Here is a 23,108-nt window from a genome sequence, read left to right as displayed (position 1 = left end):
TGAACACTTATGAACACACTTCTGCTGCTCTTACATAACTTGCACCACTATGCCACTTGCATACTTAGGTCAAACAAAACTACCTCAGCCATTTATTGGCCTGACTCTTGCACTATTATATTGACTGTCTACTGTATGCACAATTGCACAATTTCAACCAAATTTTGCTGCTCTTATTTCTTCATTGTATGTGCCTTCTTATTTTTACTTTTTTATATTGTTTACTTGAATGTTATGTTTGTCTGTGGACCTAATTGGTAAAATATGTCTTGTCTCCACCGTGGGATAGTAGGAAACGCAATTTCGATCTCTTTGTATGTCTTGACGTGAAGAAATTGACAATAAAGCAGACTTTGACTTTGACTTTGACTTTGAAATCCAAACAAGACAGTACAAGTGTGGCAACAGTGGTACAAGCAGGATAATGGGCTCCATGGCTCCATGGGTGTGTATCAGAAGTTAATGCACTTTGAGGTGTAACGCATTATCATTACCATTACCATTGTCACCTCGAACGTGCATTAACTTCTGATACGCTGTGAGACCCATTAACCCTTACGTGTGTTTTGCTGACTGTTAAAACCAGAATCCTCAATAGGCTGTCATGGAAATATAGGCCTAGTCCACACGTACCAAACCGATCTTTTTTTCCTCCGTCTTCCCTGGAACCGTATCAAGAATATTTGCGTCCAAACGGATCATTCTCAACACGACTCAACACGTTACTTCATACCCCAGGCCTATAGGTGGCACTGTTTCTTTACAGAAATTGACCAAAACTTGCGCTTTACAAACAGACAGAATAGGCTACGACGAAATGGCTAGTGCAAGGAAACCAGAATTGTTTGTGTGGACTGATGGTGAACTGTCAACTGTAGTCAACTGTAAAACTAATAAACTTTATTTTATGGTTTGTGAAGGGTGCAGTCCCGTCCTTTATTTGGCTAACGCAGGTAGGCCTACTAATCACCTTTACTTTCTTTAGTTGTAGGATAGTCCGTGATTCACATTAGTTTTGGCTATCACCGCAATTAGGCTACTAAACGCAAGGCTTACCCAAGTTCTAGGCTATTCTGTCGCCACATTTATAATATTGCTATAAAACCTTCGTTAGTAGTCAATACTTTTGCCTGCATCAAATCGCGCATTTGAGTTCAGTGTGCTACCATCGGCTTAACGTGAGTTCTAAGCGTCTTTGTATGCTTATATCTGATTTCACTCAACTGTGAATGCATGTATATATGTTGTAAGACATGTAAAATAAATGAATGACACTGGCACTACGCACAAATTAATGTAGCCTAAACTTACACCGCACTTTCCTAATAACTTAAGTTCTCTCACGTCACTGACAGTATCTAGAATGCATAAAAAAACACCGGGAAAAACAGTGTTCAGTCCACCAAGTCATAAGCTATCGGTGCTGTGCAGCACCAGTTGTGATATTTATCTTACGGAGTGTAATCGTAGGTAATGTCATGTATGAAAACTAGTATTGTTAGGCAATACTATAAGTGCAAGTCCAGGGCAGCTGAGGTGTGGCGATGTCATCATCGATACGCAAGCAGGATGTGCGGTTTCGCTGTCTAAACGAATTCAAACGGGCTATTTTTCCACTCTGGGACCAGGTTTCAAAAAAGTGCGGTTTCGGGCAGTGCGTTTACAGGATTCGTTTGGACGCTCGGCCAAGACGAAGCAAAACCTCTGCGTTTAACCTAAAAAGCGTCTCCGTGTGGACAGGCCCATAGACTACCTCTAATCTACATTATAATAAAGTATAATCACTTCTTCCCAAAAGCAATAAATACCAATTGAATAAAGGTGCAGCGTGCGAAGGTGCAGGAAGTCACATTTGTTTATGTTTATGTTTATATTTAAATTTATTAGCATACGCTTTTTTCCCCAAAGCAAAGTATGTGGTGAGAATTAAAAATTACGTGGAAGCAAAACCGAACTGAGATGTGTTGAGAGAGAGAACGCTCCCAAGGTTTATTACAAGCCGGCTCGGAGGAGAACATGAACCGAGTTGCCTCTGTTCAAGTCACCTCACGACTCTCGTATGTCACTGCCTTTTATCCTGTTAGTAGGCTCTTTGTCTGCTCCAGTGGAAAAGTTCAGACACGCCCCGGACCTATGCGTACTTATTTGGCACCGACCACCTATGGTGAATTCTGGCATAAGACAAAAGCTGGGCCGTCGTACATGACAAAAGACTTGATTTGCAAATGGTCGAGGCGTGTCTTCACCAGGCACAATCATCAGTTAATGCAAATATGAGGCAGACAGACTGATGAAGTTAATCACATTCGTTTACAGTACGTACTTCCAAATAATTTTTACTACAAGTACATTATATTTTATCCAAGGACCAAATGAAACAGGGAGGTAGCTCACCCCTCCATTCAGTATTCCCAGAGAAACTCCACACAGGGTTTCGTTTTTGTTTTGCTGCGGACAGGTTTTTTTTTTTTTTTTTAAATGTGCTCACGGAATGGGCAGCTAGCAGGGCGTGAAGAGATGATTGCTGAATGTGACAAAAAAATGTACTTGTGTATGATCACTGACTATACCTTTAACACCTTTTGGCATCAACACTATCATGTTGAGATAAGTTTCTTTGATACCTCATTTCAACCTCAACCTCATAAGAAAATAAATAGGCTCAGTTTCACATATTATTAAAGGTGACCCTTTGGTGCGTTCATAATGTTAATGTGTAATTCTGTTGCTTCATATCAATACTTTGATCTGTTGGCTGCACATTATTACATAGTGCCTTTTTTTAAAAGCAGTAAGTAAAGAATGAGCTCCTTGAGACCCCTGCTGCAGTCTTTTTTATCTGCGATGTTATCAGTTTCATAATATCTCTGCTTTTGTTTGCGCTGTCCAATGGCCCAGTATCCCAGAAATCTATTAAAATGGCTGCAGTCCTTTGCTCAATCATGTTTCAAATCGAGGCTTTATTTAACTGACTCATTTTTTGGCCCTAGAAGCACACCTCAGCATTTACATGTGCATACATTCCCACCACTCTGAGACTGCTGTGAAGTCTATTCTGGCTGTCACTAAAATGATCTCTCTAGGTATCACTTCTTAAGCGCTCTTACTTCTATTTAAAACATACTCCTGTGGCATAGTGGCATGGGGAGACTCTATAATTAAGCCGTCTTGTCTCAGCCACCTCTGGAGTCTGGAAGTCGCCCTGACAGTCTTTCCCCCCTCCAGGCAGGTAGGCAGAGGATAAGTTGCTAATTTGAACTGATATCATGAGCTCCTGAAAGTCAAACAGAACATCATAGTTGGTAAAAAACCTCAACACAGATCACACAGTAACAGTGGTAGCATTAAGAACAAGACTTGCATTTAATAAGTCTGATCAGGACTGGTTAGCAAGTAGCCACATGTATAAGTGTGTAGATGTGTTGTGAATAATAAAGAGCTAACACTTACATACGGCTGTGCATTCATTATCAAAAGCAGTACACTGGGCACTACAGCTGCGCTGCAACACATCTGAGTATGTGAAGCCTTTGAGAAGAGGTTGGGGTAATACATCTGAGTATGTGAAGCCTTTGAGAAGAGGTTGGGGTAATACATCTGAGTTTGTAAAGCCTTTGAGAAGAGGTTGGGGTAATACATCTGAGTATGTGAAGCCTTTAAGAAGAGGTTGGGGTAATACATCTGAGTATGTGAAGCCTTTGAGAAGAGGTTGGGGTAATACATCTGAGTTTGTAAAGCCTTTGAGAAGAGGTTGGGGTAATACATCTGAGTATGTGAAGCCTTTGAGAAGAGGTTGGGGTAATACATCTGAGTATGTGAAGCCTTTGAGAAGAGGTTGGGGTAATACATCTGAGTATGTGAAGCCTTTGAGAAGAGGTTGGGGTAATACATCTGAGTATGTGAAGCCTTTGAGAAGAGGTTGGGGTAATACAAATTAAATTTATTAGCATACGCTTTTTTCCCCAAAGCAAAGTATGTGGTGAGAATTAAAAATTACGTGGAAGCAAAACCGAACTGAGATGTGTTGAGAGAGAGAACGCTCCCAAGGTTTATTACAAGCCGGCTCGGAAGAGAACATGAACCGAGTTGCCTCTGTTCAAGTCACCTCACGACTCTCGTATGTCACTGCCTTTTATCCTGTTAGTAGGCTCTTTGTCTGCTCCAGTGGAAAAGTTCAGACACGCCCCGGACCTATGCGTACTTATTTGGCACCGACCACCTATGGTGAATTCTGGCATAAGACAAAAGCTGGGCCGTCGTACATGACAAAAGACTTGATTTGCAAATGGTCGAGGCGTGTCTTCACCAGGCACAATCATCAGTTAATGCAAATATGAGGCAGACAGACTGATGAAGTTAATCACATTCGTTTACAGTACGTACTTCCAAATAATTTTTACTACAAGTACATTATATTTTATCCAAGGACCAAATGAAACAGGGAGGTAGCTCACCCCTCCATTCAGTATTCCCAGAGAAACTCCACACAGGGTTTCGTTTTTGTTTTGCTGCGGACAGGTTTTTTTTTTTTTTTTAAATGTGCTCACGGAATGGGCAGCTAGCAGGGCGTGAAGAGATGATTGCTGAATGTGACAAAAAAATGTACTTGTGTATGATCACTGACTATACCTTTAACACCTTTTGGCATCAACACTATCATGTTGAGATAAGTTTCTTTGATACCTCATTTCAACCTCAACCTCATAAGAAAATAATACATCTGAGTATGTGAAGCCTTTGAGAAGAGGTTGGGGTAATACATCTGAGTATGTGAAGCCTTTGAGAAGAGGTTGGGGTAATACATCTGAGTTTGTAAAGCCTTTGAGAAGAGGTTGGGGTAATACATCTGAGTATGTGAAGCCTTTGAGAAGAGGTTGGGGTAATACATCTGAGTATGTGAAGCCTTTGAGAAGAGGTTGGGGTAATACATCTGAGTATGTGAAGCCTTTGAGAAGAGGTTGGGGTAATACATCTGAGTATGTGAAGCCTTTGAGAAGAGGTTGGGGTAATACATCTGAGTATGTGAAGCCTTTGAGAAGAGGTTGGGGTAATACATCTGAGTTTGTAAAGCCTTTGAGAAGAGGTTGGGGTAATACATCTGAGTATGTGAAGCCTTTGAGAAGAGGTTGGGGTAATACATCTGAGTATGTGAAGCCTTTGAGAAGAGGTTGGGGTAATACATCTGAGTATGTGAAGCCTTTGAGAAGAGGTTGGGGTAATACATCTGAGTATGTAAAGCCTTTGAGAAGAGGTTGGAATAATGTTTTATTTGTCAGAGGCAGGGAGAGAGACAGTAGTAAGAAATGAGATCAGCCACTCATGCACTGATCCCTGTGCTTCAGGGACTGTATAAAATAATATCTATTATAGATATCAAATCTATTACGTAGATATATCTTCCAGTCTTGTTCATGTGCCATTCATAAATTATTCTGAATGTCTATAGTCAAGGTGTAAACAACAACAGGTAATAAGATAACTCTAATCATATTATCGGGAAGGTCAGCCATAATATAACTGAGATACATGTTCACATTCCATACTGTCCCTACTCTCCTTACATTCTGCATCTAGTTATGGTGTCAGAGACGCATCAGGAGAGAAACATGGGTTTTAAAAGTGGAATGCTTTACAGTCTAACACTGCTTTATACCCTTGTGAGTACCATGCATTCTGGTTAAAGTAATAAAGTTCTGCTTCTCCTCTGGTTGATTTAATATCTATCTCTCTCTCTCTGCCTATCTGTTTGACTTTATGTGAGAGAACATATATACTTTATACATACTGCATTTATGCATATGCTAAAAGATAATATTTCACCCAGTGCTCATCAGGTTATTTTTCCTCAGAGTATTATTTTAGTGCTGTGCATAAAGGCTCTAGTTGAATGAAGTGGTGCTCTGTTCTTTGAATGCTGTTTGATGAGACGGAAACTCACAGAAAGAGGACGAAAGTAGGCCAGTGTGGATGTGAACAGACTGTTACTTTAAGGAGAGAGATAGCAATGGAGGAGCAATTAGGCCAGTTACCTAATGCAACTGAATTTCAATCTTCGGCAGGACAGAACGCTAAGTGATTAAGTTATTAATTTCCCCTACTGTGAACCATGCCCAAATCACTGGGATGAATGGATTTGATTGTTTGGACAACCCAAGTCTAGGTCTGGACACCGAGTGTGTCTCTCTCAGATGAGACAATGAAAGAGACTGCCAATGCACTGTGTCACACTGCCAATGAACCGAGACCAAGACCAAGGCAGCTATGCAAGCTGTGTGTGACGTGATCACGGTGTTTGTTGGAAACTAGTTTGAAATGACCAGAGAAAACCTTGACCCCTCTCGCTCTCTTAGCTGGGGGGGTGTTTGAAGTGTTGTGGCAGAAATGGATCATGAGGCGGCAGAGTGGACTGAGTAAAACTAGCCTCGCAAAAAAAAAAAAAAGAAACGCTTCTCAGGCGACTCACCGTGAAAAAGAAGGCCTCAGTGTTTTTTTCTTTTTTACCCAAGCCGCCATCTCCTATTCTCCCCTGTGGAGGAAAGAGGCGCTTCTGTACCAAAGCAAATCACACAGTCAAGAGGTGGCTTCGCCGTCTGTGGTGCTATCAGTTGCTGAGGGCCCCACGGTGGTTTGCGGAGGCTGCATTCTCGCCAGCATCTCCTGTGCTCTCCTCCGTACGTGCCGCTCAGTTCAAAGCTTTGGGGCTTTTGTTTTCGTTTATTTTCATGGGAGCAGAGCAATTAGTGCCTACGCCTCTGCACCATGGCTGAGAGGAGGTTATCTTTCTGCGCGCCCTGAGAATTAAGGGCATCTGAGACCTTGTACAGCTGAGGATACAGGGGTTAGTTAGTGCCTGCCCACCAAAGTCTGCCCCAAGATATATAAGGTGATCCTTACCCTTTGGTCCAAGATACAGAGGATTTTCATCTATCTATGACCTTTGCACCCTTAGCCAGTACCAGTCCACACATGGGTCTGCTGAATGTGGATCTGTCTTCATATTATTAAGTGTGCGTGTGTGTGTGTGTGTGTGTGTGTGTGTGCATGTGTGTGTGTGTGTTTGTGAGTGTGAGTGTGAGTGTGAGTGTGAGTGTGTGTGTGTGTGTGTGTGTGTGTGTGTGTGTGTGTGTGTGTGTGTGTGTGTGTGTGTGTGTGTGTGATTGTGTGGTCGTGATTGATGACCAAATCACCTGCTCATCGTCTATCTGTTTCTCCCCCATGTCTGCCCCCTCTGTTTTTGGGAGGATTTCTGAAGACCAGGTTGTGCTATAGAAATCCTCTCTCAGGTTCCTCCTCGTCATCCTCTCGCCTCCTCTCCCCTGCATGGCCCCTATTAACAGGTGTGCTGGCATGTCCCATCAAACCCCCTCCCCCCCCCCCCCCTCTGATGTTTGAGAATGTGGCTGCCAGCCTGCTCTTCAATCAGCCAAAGAGGACACGTCACAGCACTTTTCATCTTTCTCTCGCCCCCCACTGGCTCACTGCAGCTGCCCGCATCCAGTTCGAGTCCCTGGTGCTTGCCTACAAAGCAGACAGCAGCAGAGAGGCTCTCACATACTCAAAATCACTCAAACAAGTTGAATGCTCCCTTTCACCCGAGCGTGTTCTTTTACTCGCCAGTAGGTTTCTCATTACTTTGACTACCTGGGTTGAATGACTGGATAATCTACATCAGATCAGAATCTGCTGCACAACAATTTGTTATTATCGTTGTGCCGTAAATGATGCCATTATGTCATAAGAAGTGATGTTCGATTATATTCTTTATATTCCTGTTGGTGGCAGTGTTTTTCAGTGAAAAAATGTATGAATAAATAACATGTGTAGACAACTGAAGGGGCTGGCTTTTAAATTTGCAATGGCCTAAAGTTAATTTCAATTCAGCTACATTTAACAACAATGTTATCTATTCAAGTCTTGGGCTCTTTGATTCATTTTTTATAGTTTCACCTGTGGAATAGGTTCCAGGATAAAAATCCTCTGTGGCCAAATTAAAAGATGTTTAATTTCCCAACAGAATTACCAAGAAGTATTTTTTTTAGATTTGGTGTAAATCTGATATTGCTTGTATCTTCGAGGGACATGGAGGGGATATTTATGAGTGTGTCACGTTCAAGGAGCCAAACCAGGTTGATACCACACATTGCATCAAAAGTAATGATGGTCATCAATCCCCCTTCAAGCAGAGGCCAACCGTCATTTATCTTTGCTAGAGCCAGCTTGCCCATCCACTGACACCATCTTCCGAGGGGTGGAAATTCTCAGCAGTATCCTGCATTGATCTAAATGATATCTGCAAAGTTAAAGTTGAATAGAATGGCCATATGACTCAGAGGCTATATTCTGCCCCACTTCACATGAAGTGGCATTAGATTCTCAGATACTACAGTATGCACTTAATAATTGATTAACTAAGAGAAAGAACTGTAAAGTACTTTTTTTTAAAAGAAGTATATCAGACCCAAACACTCTTCTGAGCTGAACACAGAATAATAACTGGGATTACTGTGCTGCCATTAAGCACTGATGCACTCATCCAATTTAACATCAGCGTTTATCAGGCATACTATTTTACAGTTTCTCTCTTTGCTGCAGTTGCTGAGATTTGTAACAAAATTAGGGTAAAACTCAAAATGCAGTACAGTTCTCATCCACGGGCACAACAGGATACCCTTGAGTGAACAGCATATATTTTGTTGGAGGTCGTAGCACACACAGAATTAATGGTCCCATTAAAAGAGAGACTTCTGCCCTTCATGGTTAGAGAGTGCCTCCGGTATAGTTTATCAAGCCCAAGCATAAGATATCTAACCCAGTTTATGACAAAACTCACAAGTGCAGATTGTAGATATCACTCAACTTTTGCTATAAAGAGGGGCGATTAGAATGCGATTATACACTTCCCAGCTCACAGAAAGATTTTGCTAACCCAAATGTGATATGAATAGACCAACAAATGGAGGGTGCCTCTGTCCACTATACTATATTATTTGAAAAATATCAGACAAAGGTCAAATAACTGAAGGCATGGATTTGCCTGTGTCCAGTAGTGAATTATCAGTGTATGGTCTATGCCATGCACTTTGAAAGAGTTTATTATTCTATAAGTATAATATGATTACCTGAAAACCAGAATTGATTGGTGGCGAAAACCTTGAAAATTCAGTTACCGGTACTTTAATCTAAAACATAACGTATGTCATAGAGAATCTCCTCTGTGAGTTGACCTCCGTCTTGCAATCATTTGGAAATATGAGACACAAAACTCTTATAGCTTATTGCCTCAGTGACAGAGCTTATAACATATTTGTGATGTTCTGTGCCCATTGTAACGTCTGCCTGTCAATGCATTTGATTTGATTAAGCTGTTTCAATCACGGTGAAATATGATGTGATGTGCCATCATTTGTTTTCTTCTCTCTCCCTGCCTATCTGTCCTTTCCACCTTAACAGATGCAGTGTGGACAGCAAAGTATCCAGAGTAGCATGGCTGAATCGCACCACCATTCTATTTGCCGGAGATGAGAAATGGTCACTGGATCCCCGCGTCATTCTCCTAGACACAGTTCACACCGAGTACAGCATAAAAATAGAAAACGTGGACTTGCATGACGAAGGACCGTATGTGTGTTCAATACTGTCAGATAAATTGCCAAAATCAACAAAAGTACATCTAATTGTCCAAGGTAAGCTTCCCGTTCTCCATTAGAAGCCAAGTGACTGTGTTAAGGTTTTTGTGTGCCTGGTCATGCTTTTTGTGCCTAACTGCTTCCATTTAACATGCCACAACACATTATCTTTGGCAGTCAATACAGTCTTAAATAGAGCTGAAAATCGCAATATTATATCATGAAAGGCAGGGATTAATTAAGACATTGCTGCCTTTGTGCTATGAAAAAGATAAATGAAAAATGGGCCACGCGAGTGCCCTTTTGACTGGGTGATGTTCTAAATGAGACTCTTCAAACGTGACTTTCAGCAATGCAGTTTGGATTTAATCTGAGTTTAATTTCAAATGGATGATGGGTATTGATTTCGGAGACACAACACAGAGAATAAACTTTGGGCTTTTGTGTCTGCACAGGGGCTTGATAAATCAAATACCAGCACTCAGACTCTGGCTATTGCTTTTAGTCATGACAGAAAAAAACACACAGTGGCTCATGCTCCTGTGCAATTTCCAAAGTAATTAACTCTACCATGCAATTATCAGGCTTTTTAGACCATCATGAGAAAAAAAAAAATTATGTGAAGAGATAGAAAGTCAATACTAATGACATGTGAGTTCCATTGTTGTAAACTTTGATCCAAACCTGGCGTTGGGGCATCAACTGTCAACAAGACCCAAATTAAATGATTGTATGTGTTATGTGTACAGGACAAATGGGTTGCAGTCATTGTCTGCTCGTAGCTTAATAGGGTAAATAGGCTGCATTTAATCCTGTTTTAACATTTATTGACAACTCAGAAAACTTCACAAATGAAAGCCTTATGATCACATTCAGAGAGCTTTTAATATGCCTAAACTAAAGGTATAATATCTTTGAAAGGGATGATTTGATTAGTGAGAGAGGAGCTGGGATTGAACCCGGGAGCCTGTGACTGTCATTTTACTGTGTTGCTTGCCTGCATTTCTGTTTCTTGCATTTGATAGGCTGAACATTTCTAACCCAACTAAAACATTCCTCTCTGCTCTGTTGCCAGTGGACTGACAGCAGTTGTAGAGGTATTTTTTTATCATTATTTTACTGAATTGTTATTATTTATGGAATTGTTTTGTGAGAGATTTGGTTTTGTTAGGCATTTTCATCTACAGGAGTATCTGGTTCTGCAAACATTTAACCAAATGTCAGGCAGACTATGCCTCTGTTGCCGTCGGTTGCTTGGTGTCCGTCATGAGATTGTGCTGAGACACATGATGGCCTTTAGCTTTTTTGGCGACATTTCATGCAGCATTTTCTCAGCCGGTAAATCAAATGACTTGAATCAGCCACTGTTCATCAACTTTGTTGTCTTGCAGTCATGGCACAAGTATGTGATTAGCCTGCATGGCAGCCAAAACCTGATGGTCTGTCTGGCAGACTGCCCTGGTCACAGCACATAATATGAGGATGTCCTTCATGTGAAAAGGCTTCACTGTAACTGACACTATGCCAATGCTGTGCTGAATGAGGTTGGTTCGTTAGACTGTTCGTACAGCCTGTGCCTTGGTTTGGGGATCTGTAACAAGGCCATGCTCCCGCTGAGAAGTAGATTTCACACAGTTTAGGGTGACCTAGTTAACAGCATGTCTGTCATACTTGCATCATCACAAACAAGCTCTGATTCTGTTCTGAGATCAATTGGTTATATATTTGGTAGGGTATTTGAGAAGCCGCAATAAACTTGTCTTTGTAAAGGTGAGCTTAATTAGTTTCTCACATGAATGGAGCAATTGATCTGGAGTTGACTGATCGCCACACAGACTGCTACAGTATTGGCACTCTCTGAATCACCTTAAAGCAAACTCACACACTTAAGCCATGTCTAGAGAAATGGCTAACTAATTCCTTCTTCCGGCTCCACAAAAAAAAAATATTCTTTACAAATTGAGAGATAGGGAAGTTAGTCAACCTATGGAATTTAACATTATCTGGGACAATACAAAGTTACAATGTCAAAATCTAGTATGAATGGCCATATGCTATACTGTACATATATGTATATATTTTGCAGGAGTGAGCATTGAATAAGCACTAAGTAAGTAGTGTATGTATCTGTCTGTTCAATGCATTCCACTATATGCAAGTAGATTAATTTCTGAGGCTATGACTCAGTTCTAATTGGCCTCTAACCCAATGCTGTTAGGGAAAGTGCTATTCCTTAGAAAAATGTTGACTAAATGCTCAAAACGAATGTGTAAATGTTCAAAGCTAATATGTAACTGAAACATTAGCGTTGTTACCTTTGAAGTTATCAAGTAAGTACCTGTCTCCTCCCTTTGGTTTTTGTTGTCAGTGTCTGATCAGAGAAAGCTGCTGATCGGCCAAAGGTTCAGATCACATGTCTGCAGAGGCAAACCAATTAGCAATAGGTCACCTCAGTGGCACCGGCAGTGACCTTTCTGAAGGCCTTAAGTGCAACTGACTTAGTCACACACACACACACACACACACACACACACACACACACACACACACACACACACACACACACACACACACACACACACACACACACACACACACACACAAACACCCACACCTCAAGGACCACTTAAGGGCCATTATCCACCTTTTACCTAGACAAGCCAATTCAATGACCTTTGTACCTAATTGCACTTTACCTTATTTCATTATATACCATCATTTTTTAGAGTTTCAATCACAGACAAATGAAAAAATATCCTACCTTGACATAATACAAAGTACATTATCTATCAGCATTTTACTGTAATTATCATTTCATCAAAGGGAAATCTTGTGATAATTGCGTATTCTCTGTTTACATTTACATAATGTATTGCTGTTTATTACACGACTCTTCACAAGGCAAGTAGAACGCTCCATTGGCTTGAATGGGATTTCCCAAAGTTCTACGGTAAAATATTTTCATGTAATTACCACTGCAAACATATAATTACTGCTGTCAATGGCAACGGGTTTTGTGCTTCTGATACATCTTTCATATCACTACTCAAGGACTGGAACTTCATTCAAGTGAAAGCAGACGGTTGATCAGCTGTGTTCTAAAGAATGTTTGATTCAAGTTCAGCGTGTGTTGTTGCGAACTATTTGTTTCTCAGCAAATGCCACGATGAACGGTAACAAATAGGCTAGGCTATGTAGGTTAAAGTCATATCGTGGGGAGATTATTATTTCGTTTTGTCAAGTAGCCGTGCAATAAGCGGGATAATGTATAGAACGCCGGTCATTATTGGGAAAATAAGTCCCTTCAGGGCGGAACAAGTCCGGTTCGCCCTGTCGGGACTTATTTTCCCAATAATGACCGGCGTTCTATACATTATCCCTTACATGTCAAAGTCATGACACTTAAACATTTGGCTCTTCTTATATATGGCAGTTGTTCTCACGGAATATTCACAGTTGCCAATATAGCGTTTCTGCTGTGTGATGTATTTATTGAATTGAATTATTTTCCTAGGCCACAGCAGCACCATGTGAAGATCTTGAAATCTGCTCTTAGCGTGCCCAGCAGCTGTAGCCTTGTCTTCAGTCCTCCCCCTCTTTCTCTCAGCATGGATGTCATGCTGTGTTTGGCCATTAAGTCAAGTCAAGTCAAGTCAAGTTTATTTATATATTTATTACACATTCAATATGCTTTACATAAACAAAAGCAAACAATAATAACACATAAAAACATAAATAATAATAATAATAATAATAATGGTTATGGATGGTTATGGTTATGGTTATGGATTTAGCAGACGCCTTTGTCCAAAGCGACACATAAATACAAAACAACATAATAATATTTAAAATTGAACAGGGAACAGATAAAAATGTAGGTCAAATATAGTAAGGAGAATAGTTGTATTACACAATAATATCAATTCAATCAATAGCCTAATAAAAAAGCAATGTAAAAAAGGGGAAAGGCAATAATAAAACAATAATGTCAATTCAATCAATAATATAAAAACAATGACATGCTAAGACTACATTAAGGAGAATATCAATAATAAACAATAATGTCAAATTAATTAACAGCCCAATTAAAATAAAACAACATTATATAAACCATAACACATAAGCGCTTAAACAACTAAGTATACAGTATGTTGAATAGGAATGTCTTTAGACCCCTCTTAAACGACCCAAAACTACCACAGGAACGGAGAGCACTGGGCAGTTCATTCCACCAACATGGAACCACTGAAGAAAAGAGTCTGGAATTAGACCCAGTTTTCATGACTGGTCGACACAACATACGCTCACCAGAAGACCGCAGTGGGCGGTTGGGGATGTAAGGCTTGATTATTGAATTAAAATAACTAGGAGCAGATCTAGTTAGTGTCCTATAGGCCAAAGTGAGAGATTTAAATTTAATTCTGGCTACTATAGGGAGCCAATGGAGAGTAACTAGGAGAGGAGTTACATGTGTCCTCTTTGGCTGATTGAAGACCAGGCGTGCTCCAGCATTTTGAATCACCTGTAATGATCTTGTTACACAAGCGGGTAAGCCAGCTAATAGCGAATTACAATAGTCCAGCTTAGAGATGACCATGGTCTGAACAAGAAGTTGTGTGGAATCTTGTGTCAGATAAGGTCTGATCTTCCTAATGTTGTAAAGCATAAACCGACATGATTTTGCAATAGAAGCTATATGCTCAGAAAAATTAAGTCGGTCATCAATTACAACGCCCAAGTTTCGTGCCGATCTAGTTGGGGTCAGTGAAGTTGAGTCAAGCTGGATGTTAATCTGTTGGGGAATAGCTGTTTTAGCTGGAAACACCAAAAACTCTGTTTTTGAGAGATTAAGCTGAAGGTGCCGATCTTTCATCCAGGCTGAAATATCCTTAAGGCATGCAGAAATCCGGTGGGAAACACTAGAGTCATCAGGTGGGAAAGACAGGTAAAGTTGAGTGTCGTCTGCATAACAGTGATAGTCAAATCCATGGGAGCGAATGGTATCACCTAAGGAAGTGGTGTAAATAGAGAAAAGCAAGGGTCCTAATACTGATCCCTGAGGCACACCTGAGGTGAGGTCATGAGACTTAGATACCTGTCCCTGCCAAGACACGTTGAAAGAACGCCCTTTAAGGTAAGATTCAAACCAGTCAAGAGCTTTTCCAGAAATTCCCAGTTCAGATAGTGTAGATAGGAGAATGTCATGGTTAACAGTATCAAAGGCTGCAGATAAATCTAGTAGAATTAATACTGATGACTGAGCAGAGGACTTGAGCTACTCTCAATGCTTCAGTCACAGACAGAAGAGCAGTTTCAGTAGAATGACCACTCTTGAAACCAGACTGCATAGGGTCTAGTAGATTATTCTGATGAAGAAAGTCACAAACTTGCTTGAAGACCACTTTCTCCAAAACCTTTGACAAGAAAGGAAGAAGGGAGACAGGTCTGTAGTTCTTCACCTCAGTTGGATTAAGTGTACTTTTCTTTAGCAGAGGTGTAACCCTAGCCTGTTTAAAAGAATAAGAAACTATTCCAGAACTGAGTGAAGCATTAAATACATGTGTGACTGCTGGTAGAACAGCGGGTGAGATAGACTGTAGAAGAGTGGACGGGACAGGATCTAATGGGCATGTTGTTGGACGACATCGCTGAAGCAATTGAGAGACTGCTTCCTCATCAAGAGGAGAGAAAGAGTCAAATGATGCGGTCATACTAACACAAGGCAAAGCCCTCCTTATAGGAGCATCAAACTGAGCACTTATTTTAGCAACTTTTTCAGTGAAAAATGTTGCAGTCATTTGCTGACAGTGAAGTAGTTGATGGTGGTGGTGGAAGATTGAGAAGAGATTTGAAAGTAGAAAAAAAGTTTTCTACTGTCAGTGACGCTCTCAGTCTTGCTTTGATAGAATGCCTTTTTTGCAAGTGTAACAGTGGATGAAAAGGATGACAGCAAAGACTGGTAGTTACTAAGATCATTTCCATTTCTGGATTTACGCCATTTCCTCTCAGCAGCTCTAAGTTCCTTTCGTACTGAGACTATACTGTTCGTCAGCCATGGATGGCGAGGTTTAGAACGAGTAGGCCTTGAGGAAAGAGGACATGCTGCATTCAGACAAGATGCCAGTGTAGAGCATAGAGTCTCTGTAGCGTCATTAACCTCAAGTGCCAAGAATGAGCTAGGAGTAGGTAAAGCAGATGTTACTAATGTTGCAAAATGGTCGCTTGAGAGGCTTCTGAGATTACGCCGGAACGAAATTATCGGAGTAGGAGCTGCTGGGTTATCCAGGAGACGCACAGAGAATCTGATAAAGTGATGATCCGATACATGTAATGGATTAACCAAAACGTTGTCTGTATTACAGTTACGTACCAGAATTAAATCAAGATCTTTACCAGCCTTGTGAGTAGGAGGACTGTGGACACGTGTGATATTAAATGAGGAGAGTAAGGACAGGAAGTCAATTGAAGACGAGTTATCCAAATGAATATTAAAATCGCCAAGGATTAATAATGGGCATGCATCCATTGGAATAGCAGACAGTAGAATGTCCAACTCGTTCACAAAGTTCCCAAGTTGTCCTGGAGGGCGATAAATAACCACCAAGTATAATTTGTATGGTTCAGTTATCATGATGGCAATAATAATAATAATAATAATAATAATAATAATTAAAAAAAACACACAAGGCAAAATCATTTAAAAATAAAGAATAATTAAAAAGACAAAATAAAAGACACAAGGTAGATTCATTTTCAAGGCAGCTTCAGAATTTGTAACTCAGTGCAGTTAGCAGAAAGCATCTGAGAACAGTTTGGTCTTAAGTCTAGATTTATGGTTATGGTTATGAATTTGGCAGACACCTTTGTCCAAAGCGACACACAAATATCAAACAACGTAATATTTAAAATTGAACAGGGAACAGATTAGAATGTTGGTCAAATATAATAAGGAGAATAGTAATAATAAACAACAATATCAATTCAATCGGTAACACTTTACTTGATGGGTGAGTTCATAACACATTCATAGCAGCTGTCATAAACTGCACATAAAGCATTCATGACTGTTTCATGAGACATGACTCAACATTCATACCAACATTTTTATGAATGTGGAAGACAGAACGATGACAACTTGTCAAAATAAAAGTCCAACAATCGCAAAGCAGCATTGCCGTTTTTCTCTCCAGCCTATGTAAATATTTCAATATTTTATCTTATGAAGTCTACATCGAATGCCACTTTACTATACAAGTTGTGAAGTATTCATAATCACTGATTTTAACACTGGGAGGTAAACTAGCCTACATTCAGCTGACCCGTATTTGTGTAACCTAGAACGGTTGGACATTCCCAGTAGCAAAATATGAGAAATCATCTGCAAAGGTATCATAAAACAAATACATTTTTATGAAACAAAAATTATTTGCTTGACCATGTTCTGTCTTTTTGGCACTGGAGTAGCCCATTGACTCAGATGTGATATCAATAGCCTAATAAAATAAGCAATGAAAATGAGGGGAAAAGCAATAATAAAAAAAAATGTCCATTCAATCAATAATATAAACATATAGACATGGTAAGACTACATTAAGGAGAATATCAATAATAAACAATAATGTCAAATTAATCAACACACTAATGAAAAAAAAAAACAATATTATACAAACCATAACACATAAGCGCTTAAACAACTAAGTACATGTTGAACACTGGATTGGAACAGATTTAAAACTGGCTACAGTTGGGGCCTTTTTGATGTCATCCGAAAGTTGGTCCCAGAGCTGAGCTGAGATTCACCATGTTTAGTTCTAACAGCAGGTTTTACTAACAGGTTCTTCTTCTAAAACCTGGGAGGTCTGGAGGGTGTGTACTGCTGAAGCATGTCTAAAAGGTATTTAGGTCCTGCTCTATTTACTGATTTATAAACAAGCAGTAGTGCTTTAAAGTCAATTCTGTGACTTACTGGCAGGGACTTAAGAATTGGAGTAATGTGGTCAGTTCTTTTAGTTGTATGTGAGAACCCTATAGCTGCTGCATTTTGTATCACCTGAAGCTGTTTGATAGTCTTTTTAGGAAGGCCTGTGAAAAGTCAGTAATCAACCGTGCAGTAATCAACCCTGCTGGAGACAAATGCATGAATGAGTTATTGTGCAACTTCAAGAGCCAGAGTCAAAGAAACATAAGACTGTGGGCTTCAAGAAAATGATGTGATTTCCTGGTATCTTGATTAAAAAAAAATCTCATTCTTGCTATTTATGATTCAGAGAACTAGCCTTTGAAAATGCACCCAGTACCTTATGACCAATTACTGTCTTCATGTAATGTATCACTGATACATCTATTTTGGTTGTGACTGACGCCAGCTGGTGTCCTAAGCTCTCATCATCTTCCGAAACATTGATCTGTGGTATTGATCAGTGTAAAATTGAGAGAGAGGGCGTGCATAAGGGGCCCTGTGCAACTTGAGACGTTGACTTTTTTTCTTCCCTGGTTTTCTTTTGCTGAAAAGGCATTCTTCATGCAGGCTCAATGAGTATTAAAGTCAAATGAAGGTTATTGCGGTATTTTTAAGTACCTTCCTCCAGGGTTATATTGGAGACTATAATAGGTTAAAATACCTCTGGGTTCGGAGAAGGCCATATTGACTTTCAGAATGTACAGGATTAAATGGTTGTCATACAAATTCAAAGTGTTATGTTAGACAAGGATCAAGGTAAGGTTTTGGAATATACTGAATGTGACTAATCTATGGTTCACCACCAGTAAATATATGGGAAAACGCTGCTGAATGAATTCATTAACTGTCATTATTTAATTATAGGCGACTAATTAAATGAATTATATTGAGAAAATATTAATAACTTGTTTAATACAATACAAGCAGCAAAAAGTTTCTTTAGAAAACAATAAAAGTTGTTTACGATTTAGTTTGTAGAACTCCACATATTTCCCCCCTCAGGCGCCAAAATGGAGACGCTGTGGCCTCTGAAGCCAAATCTGGGCATACTATTTGAAACTCGGATGGTTCAGTGAACATTGTGATTACTCAGAGCCAAATGTCTGGTCTTTGTGGTTTTGGTCTCTTGTACAAGCATGCACCATAGGTCAGTTTGGCTTGAGGAACTTTTGACTTGTAAATTAATCACTAGCATAGCCTGCATCCTCAGCAATACCACTTGAAGCCAGTCTGGATCTACAGTAATGCAGTTTTGTGTGTCAAGATACAATATCTGTTGCATGTTAATATTTGCATGCTTGAATGAATGAATAAATGAATTAATGAATAAATGTGTATACAGTTTTTTACAAGTATAACTCAAGCCACTCAGTTTAAGTTTTTTTTTCCCAAAGCTACTTGAATCAGAGATAGATGGTGTACTTATCCCAAAACAGCAGCTCCAGTGCATTTGATGTAATAGATTTAAGCGTGGATGAAGTGGAGTTCTTTAACACAACACCCCTGTCGCCTGCACTTACTCAGCAACAGGGGGTCTGAGTACGAGGGGGACGTGATGCCGTGAGGGTAACAATGAGATGAGAGAGCCTCCGAGTTCTCCTCAGGTGCTGAGAGGGAGAGGAGACTGTGCCAAATGACTTATTTATGGCCAGTGCACTTAGCACAAGTCTGCTGTTGTTGCTGTTGTTTGGCCCCGTGTGAGAGGTGACTGGCAAATCACTGGGTGTTTTTTTTTTTTAGTAGGGATTACTTTTTTGATTCCATAGTTTTCTGATAGTGTGCTGTAACAACGTCACTGTTGCAAAGATGAGTTACGCTATATATTAAGGATATGTTAATGTCATCATCAGCACTGACACCATGAGTAACATAAATGTTTGCATATGGAAAATGTGGTAAAAATTAAGAATAGATCCCTTCAATGTTTGTAAACATCCAGAGCTTAGGTTGGGTGAGCGCGCAGCATGGGGTCAGAAAAATGGTGTAGCTAATAGACCGGCATGTTGAGCTGTGAAGGTATGCACTGTCATTGTCACCCAAGGATCGCAAATCGTACCTTAATAAATTAGTCTTAACTAATGGCGATCATCTACCTGATCCTGAGCTGATAACAGAATGAGTAGACAACGTTAGCAAGTGGCCAGAGATTCATTGACCCGCCATATACAGTATGGCTATCTAGTTGACAAGCCCAGTCTATATGAAGTAGACATTTTTTTTGACGTTTCCTTGATGTTTCAGTCAATTCACACACACACACAATATAATGGGATGGAAAGCTTTCTGACCCCGATATGCATGCACATTTTTCTTGTGCCAGAGACAGGTTACAATCACACAAGGATCCTAGCGAGCATGAGAGCAACAAGTCTGTCTTAGACAGAGTCTTACCATCATTTATAGAACTAAAACAGGATAAACAGGATATTCTTGATGGATTACATAAAAGGAAAATAAAGAGGAGCTGACATGATAAGGAAAAACTGTTATTACTCCAGACTCCCTAAGGGAGGTTCATCATCCTTGAAATGTCTACATTTCTTTGTGTGGCCAGTAAGACACCAACAACCCGAGTCGACAAACAGCTAAAGTGTTGTCTAATTTCTGGAAATTTCCCACAAAACACTTTTTGAAACTATTAATCATTAAAGAGAGGATACAAATCTTATCAAATTATACTGAAGATTAATACCAAAGATGTTTGTTCATCTGAAATAACTGTTTGTGGATGGGAAATGAGTCTAACAAAGTGCAGTATTTGTTGTTTCAGCTGTACCCTTGTAATGGGTAATGTGTGCATCGCGTAAGCTTGTGTTTACTGTAGAGTGTAGATGGCTTGACAAAACTGGCATTGTGGGTAAGAGATGAGAGAGCATGTTTAATTTATGCTTATATTAGAAATACAGCATTGCATTAGCTTATAAAAAAATACTGTTCTCAAATCCATGACCTGTGGAGACCAACCGACCCAAGTGAAGTTGCATGCAAATTTGATACATATCAGTGACTGAAGTCTCTGTAAATGCTGATGTCTTTAAAGAGATTATCTGCTATCCCAGACGAAAGTAATAGTATTGTGCAAATGCTCACAATTTTTAATAGAAAATGCCAATTTGATGTATTTTGGATTTGCAATGGCAAAATATACACTTGTGAATAGATCTCTTTTAAAGTGTAAGTGTAAAGGGTGCAATTATTGACATTCATTATTTATGTATAATATGTTGTGTATCTGAATAGTTTTGCATGCTTTTCTTGAGCAATAGGCTGTCAACACTTAAAAATCTGCCATTTATCCCTAGATCATAATCACAGACTGTCTGCAGACTTGAAAGATTTACTGTGTCAGAAGATTTGCTTAGTCACTGTGCCCAGTGACTCCCTACGTCGCTGTCCTCAGTTTAGAATGTCGGCTCTGTCTTTTACTGCCAGTCCAGTATAATGTTGTGCCACTGCCTCCTGTGATATGTCAGTTGGGGTACAGCAATTCAATTACAGACCACCATAAACAGTGGACTGGATTATCCACTTTGGTTTCCTCAAGTGTAATGATGTGACAGTATTTTAGATTTGCCTCGAACCGTTTTCTCCACAGAAGAAAGAGACTACTAATGGAGAGTGCCTTTCTGGAAAACACCTTCACGGTCATTAAGGCACCTGCTTTCCAAATGATCACTGTCATTGATGAACCACTCTATAGATTTTCATGCATTAAGCTCATAAATGAGTAGGAGACCAGTTCCACCTTATACAGCAGGCTAAGTACTGTTTTTTCCTCTTCAACCTTGAGATAGAACAATCGTTAATGCTCTGGGGAATGAGTTCTGTTCATTTCTCACTCATTTAATTCATTTATTTATTGGTAATTAAGATTGGATTTTGGATGTACTGTAGGATTGGCATGGGCCATAAATAGTAACATTGATGAATATTTTCAATTACTCAGAGTTATGAATGTGAGAGCTTGTATTTTCTGAGATCCACCATTGAAAATGCATGTTTAATGACACAGACTTTAATAAAGTGGTAGTCAGTTATATCAAGCAGTGCTGAGTCTGTAAGTGCTTATATCGGCCCCAGTGATGTCCTGTTGTTGTATTCCAGAGGTTGTCAGCCTTCTTATTTTCCAAAAATGTGTGAGTGTGAATGACCCCCCACAGTGACCTCAATGTGGATGATGACATCTTCAGTAATGTAGTTCTGAAGCACTATGAACTTTTCACCCAATCAACAGTGAAACCTTTCATTTCTTAGAGTTCTGTATCCTCCATGGTGGATGTGCTGATACACTGTGGATAGGACACATCTTTGGTCCTGTTTCGCCTCTATGTAATGAATAATCATATAGTGTAATATTTTTATGTAAACACATTACTCATTTGTGTCTTTATGAGAAGCATCACTAATGTTTACATGACTTATATGTATGTTTTTTTGTAGTTCCAGCAAGAGTTGTGAACATATCAACAGACATCACGGTAAATGAAGGAAGCAACGTCTCCCTGATGTGTTTAGCCATTGGGCGGCCAGACCCCAGCATCATATGGAAACATCGCTCTTCAAGCGGTAAGGCTCCTTTATGGTTATGGTTATGGTTATGGTTATGGTTATGGGATTTGGCAGACGCCTTGTATGTCCAAAGTGACATACAAATACAAAAACAATATAATATTTAACTTTTTACAGGGAACAGATTATAATGTTGGTCAAACTACAATAAGGAGAATAGCAATAATAAACAACAATGTCAATTCAATCAATAGCCTAATAAAATAAGCAATGGAAATGAGGGGGAAAAAGCAATAGTAAACAATAAACTTTAGGATGTGTTGATTGTGCATTGGTATTCATGAGAATAAAATGAATGGTGAGTCAATAGCCTATAATTCAGTACCCGTTTGCCATCTGACCTTGACCTCAATCTTTCACTTATCCGCCTTCACATCTCACAAAAGGTTATTTGCATTGTGGATTGAGACATATAAATAAAGATGCAAAGTCCACCATTATGAATACATACTATTATGTGCATCGACTTAATATCTGGAATGGATATTCCAGAAAATTGGCTTTGCAATAATGTCTAACATAGATTATATTATATTTACTCACAAGGGAAAAAGCAGAAATGAGATAATGGTTCATGATCACAAAATGTCTATACCCTTTCAATTTGTAAAATGTTTAGACTTTTGACTTGCTGAACTTTAACAGAAGAATACTCTTTTGATCCCGTGAAGGAAATTTGGTCTCTGCATTTATCCCAATCCGTGAATTAGTGAAACACAGCACACAGCACACAGTGAACACACACTAACCCGGAGCAGTGAGCTGCCTGCTACAACAGCGCTCGGGGAGCAGTGAGGGGTTAGGTGCCTTGCTCAAGGGCAGAACAGAAGCAGCACTAGAAAAAATATTCACCGTAATGAAGCAAGTTTACCAAAGAGGCATTTACTGTATGCACACTTGGTAATTGGATAGCCCCATTATGAATTGATCAAATAAAATGACAACTGATCATG

The 23,108-nt window shown here is 39.6% G+C and overlaps 1 protein-coding gene across 1 annotated transcript in view; it reads left to right on the top strand.

Annotated features, from left to right (window-relative positions):
* The window catches only part of opcml (opioid binding protein/cell adhesion molecule-like), a 77,155-nt gene that overhangs the window by 26,024 nt on the left and 28,023 nt on the right, over positions 1 to 23,108 (top strand). Inside the window, exons 2-3 of the mRNA XM_076274488.1 lie at positions 9,451 to 9,683; positions 22,027 to 22,152. Of these exons, the coding sequence (XP_076130603.1) occupies positions 9,451 to 9,683; positions 22,027 to 22,152 (359 nt within the window). The remainder of the gene's footprint in view (positions 1 to 9,450; positions 9,684 to 22,026; positions 22,153 to 23,108) is intronic.

The sequence above is a fragment of the Alosa pseudoharengus genome, unplaced genomic scaffold (genome assembly GCF_046254945.1).
Source record: "Alosa pseudoharengus isolate Yale_2024_CS ecotype anadromous, Long Island Sound unplaced genomic scaffold, YU_APseudo_1.1 YU_APseudo_1.1_scf_8, whole genome shotgun sequence".
NCBI classification, from domain to species: domain Eukaryota; kingdom Metazoa; phylum Chordata; class Actinopteri; order Clupeiformes; family Clupeidae; genus Alosa; species Alosa pseudoharengus.
The sequence above is the reverse complement of the archived record's forward strand: the minus strand, read 5'-3'. Positions and strand labels throughout refer to the sequence as shown.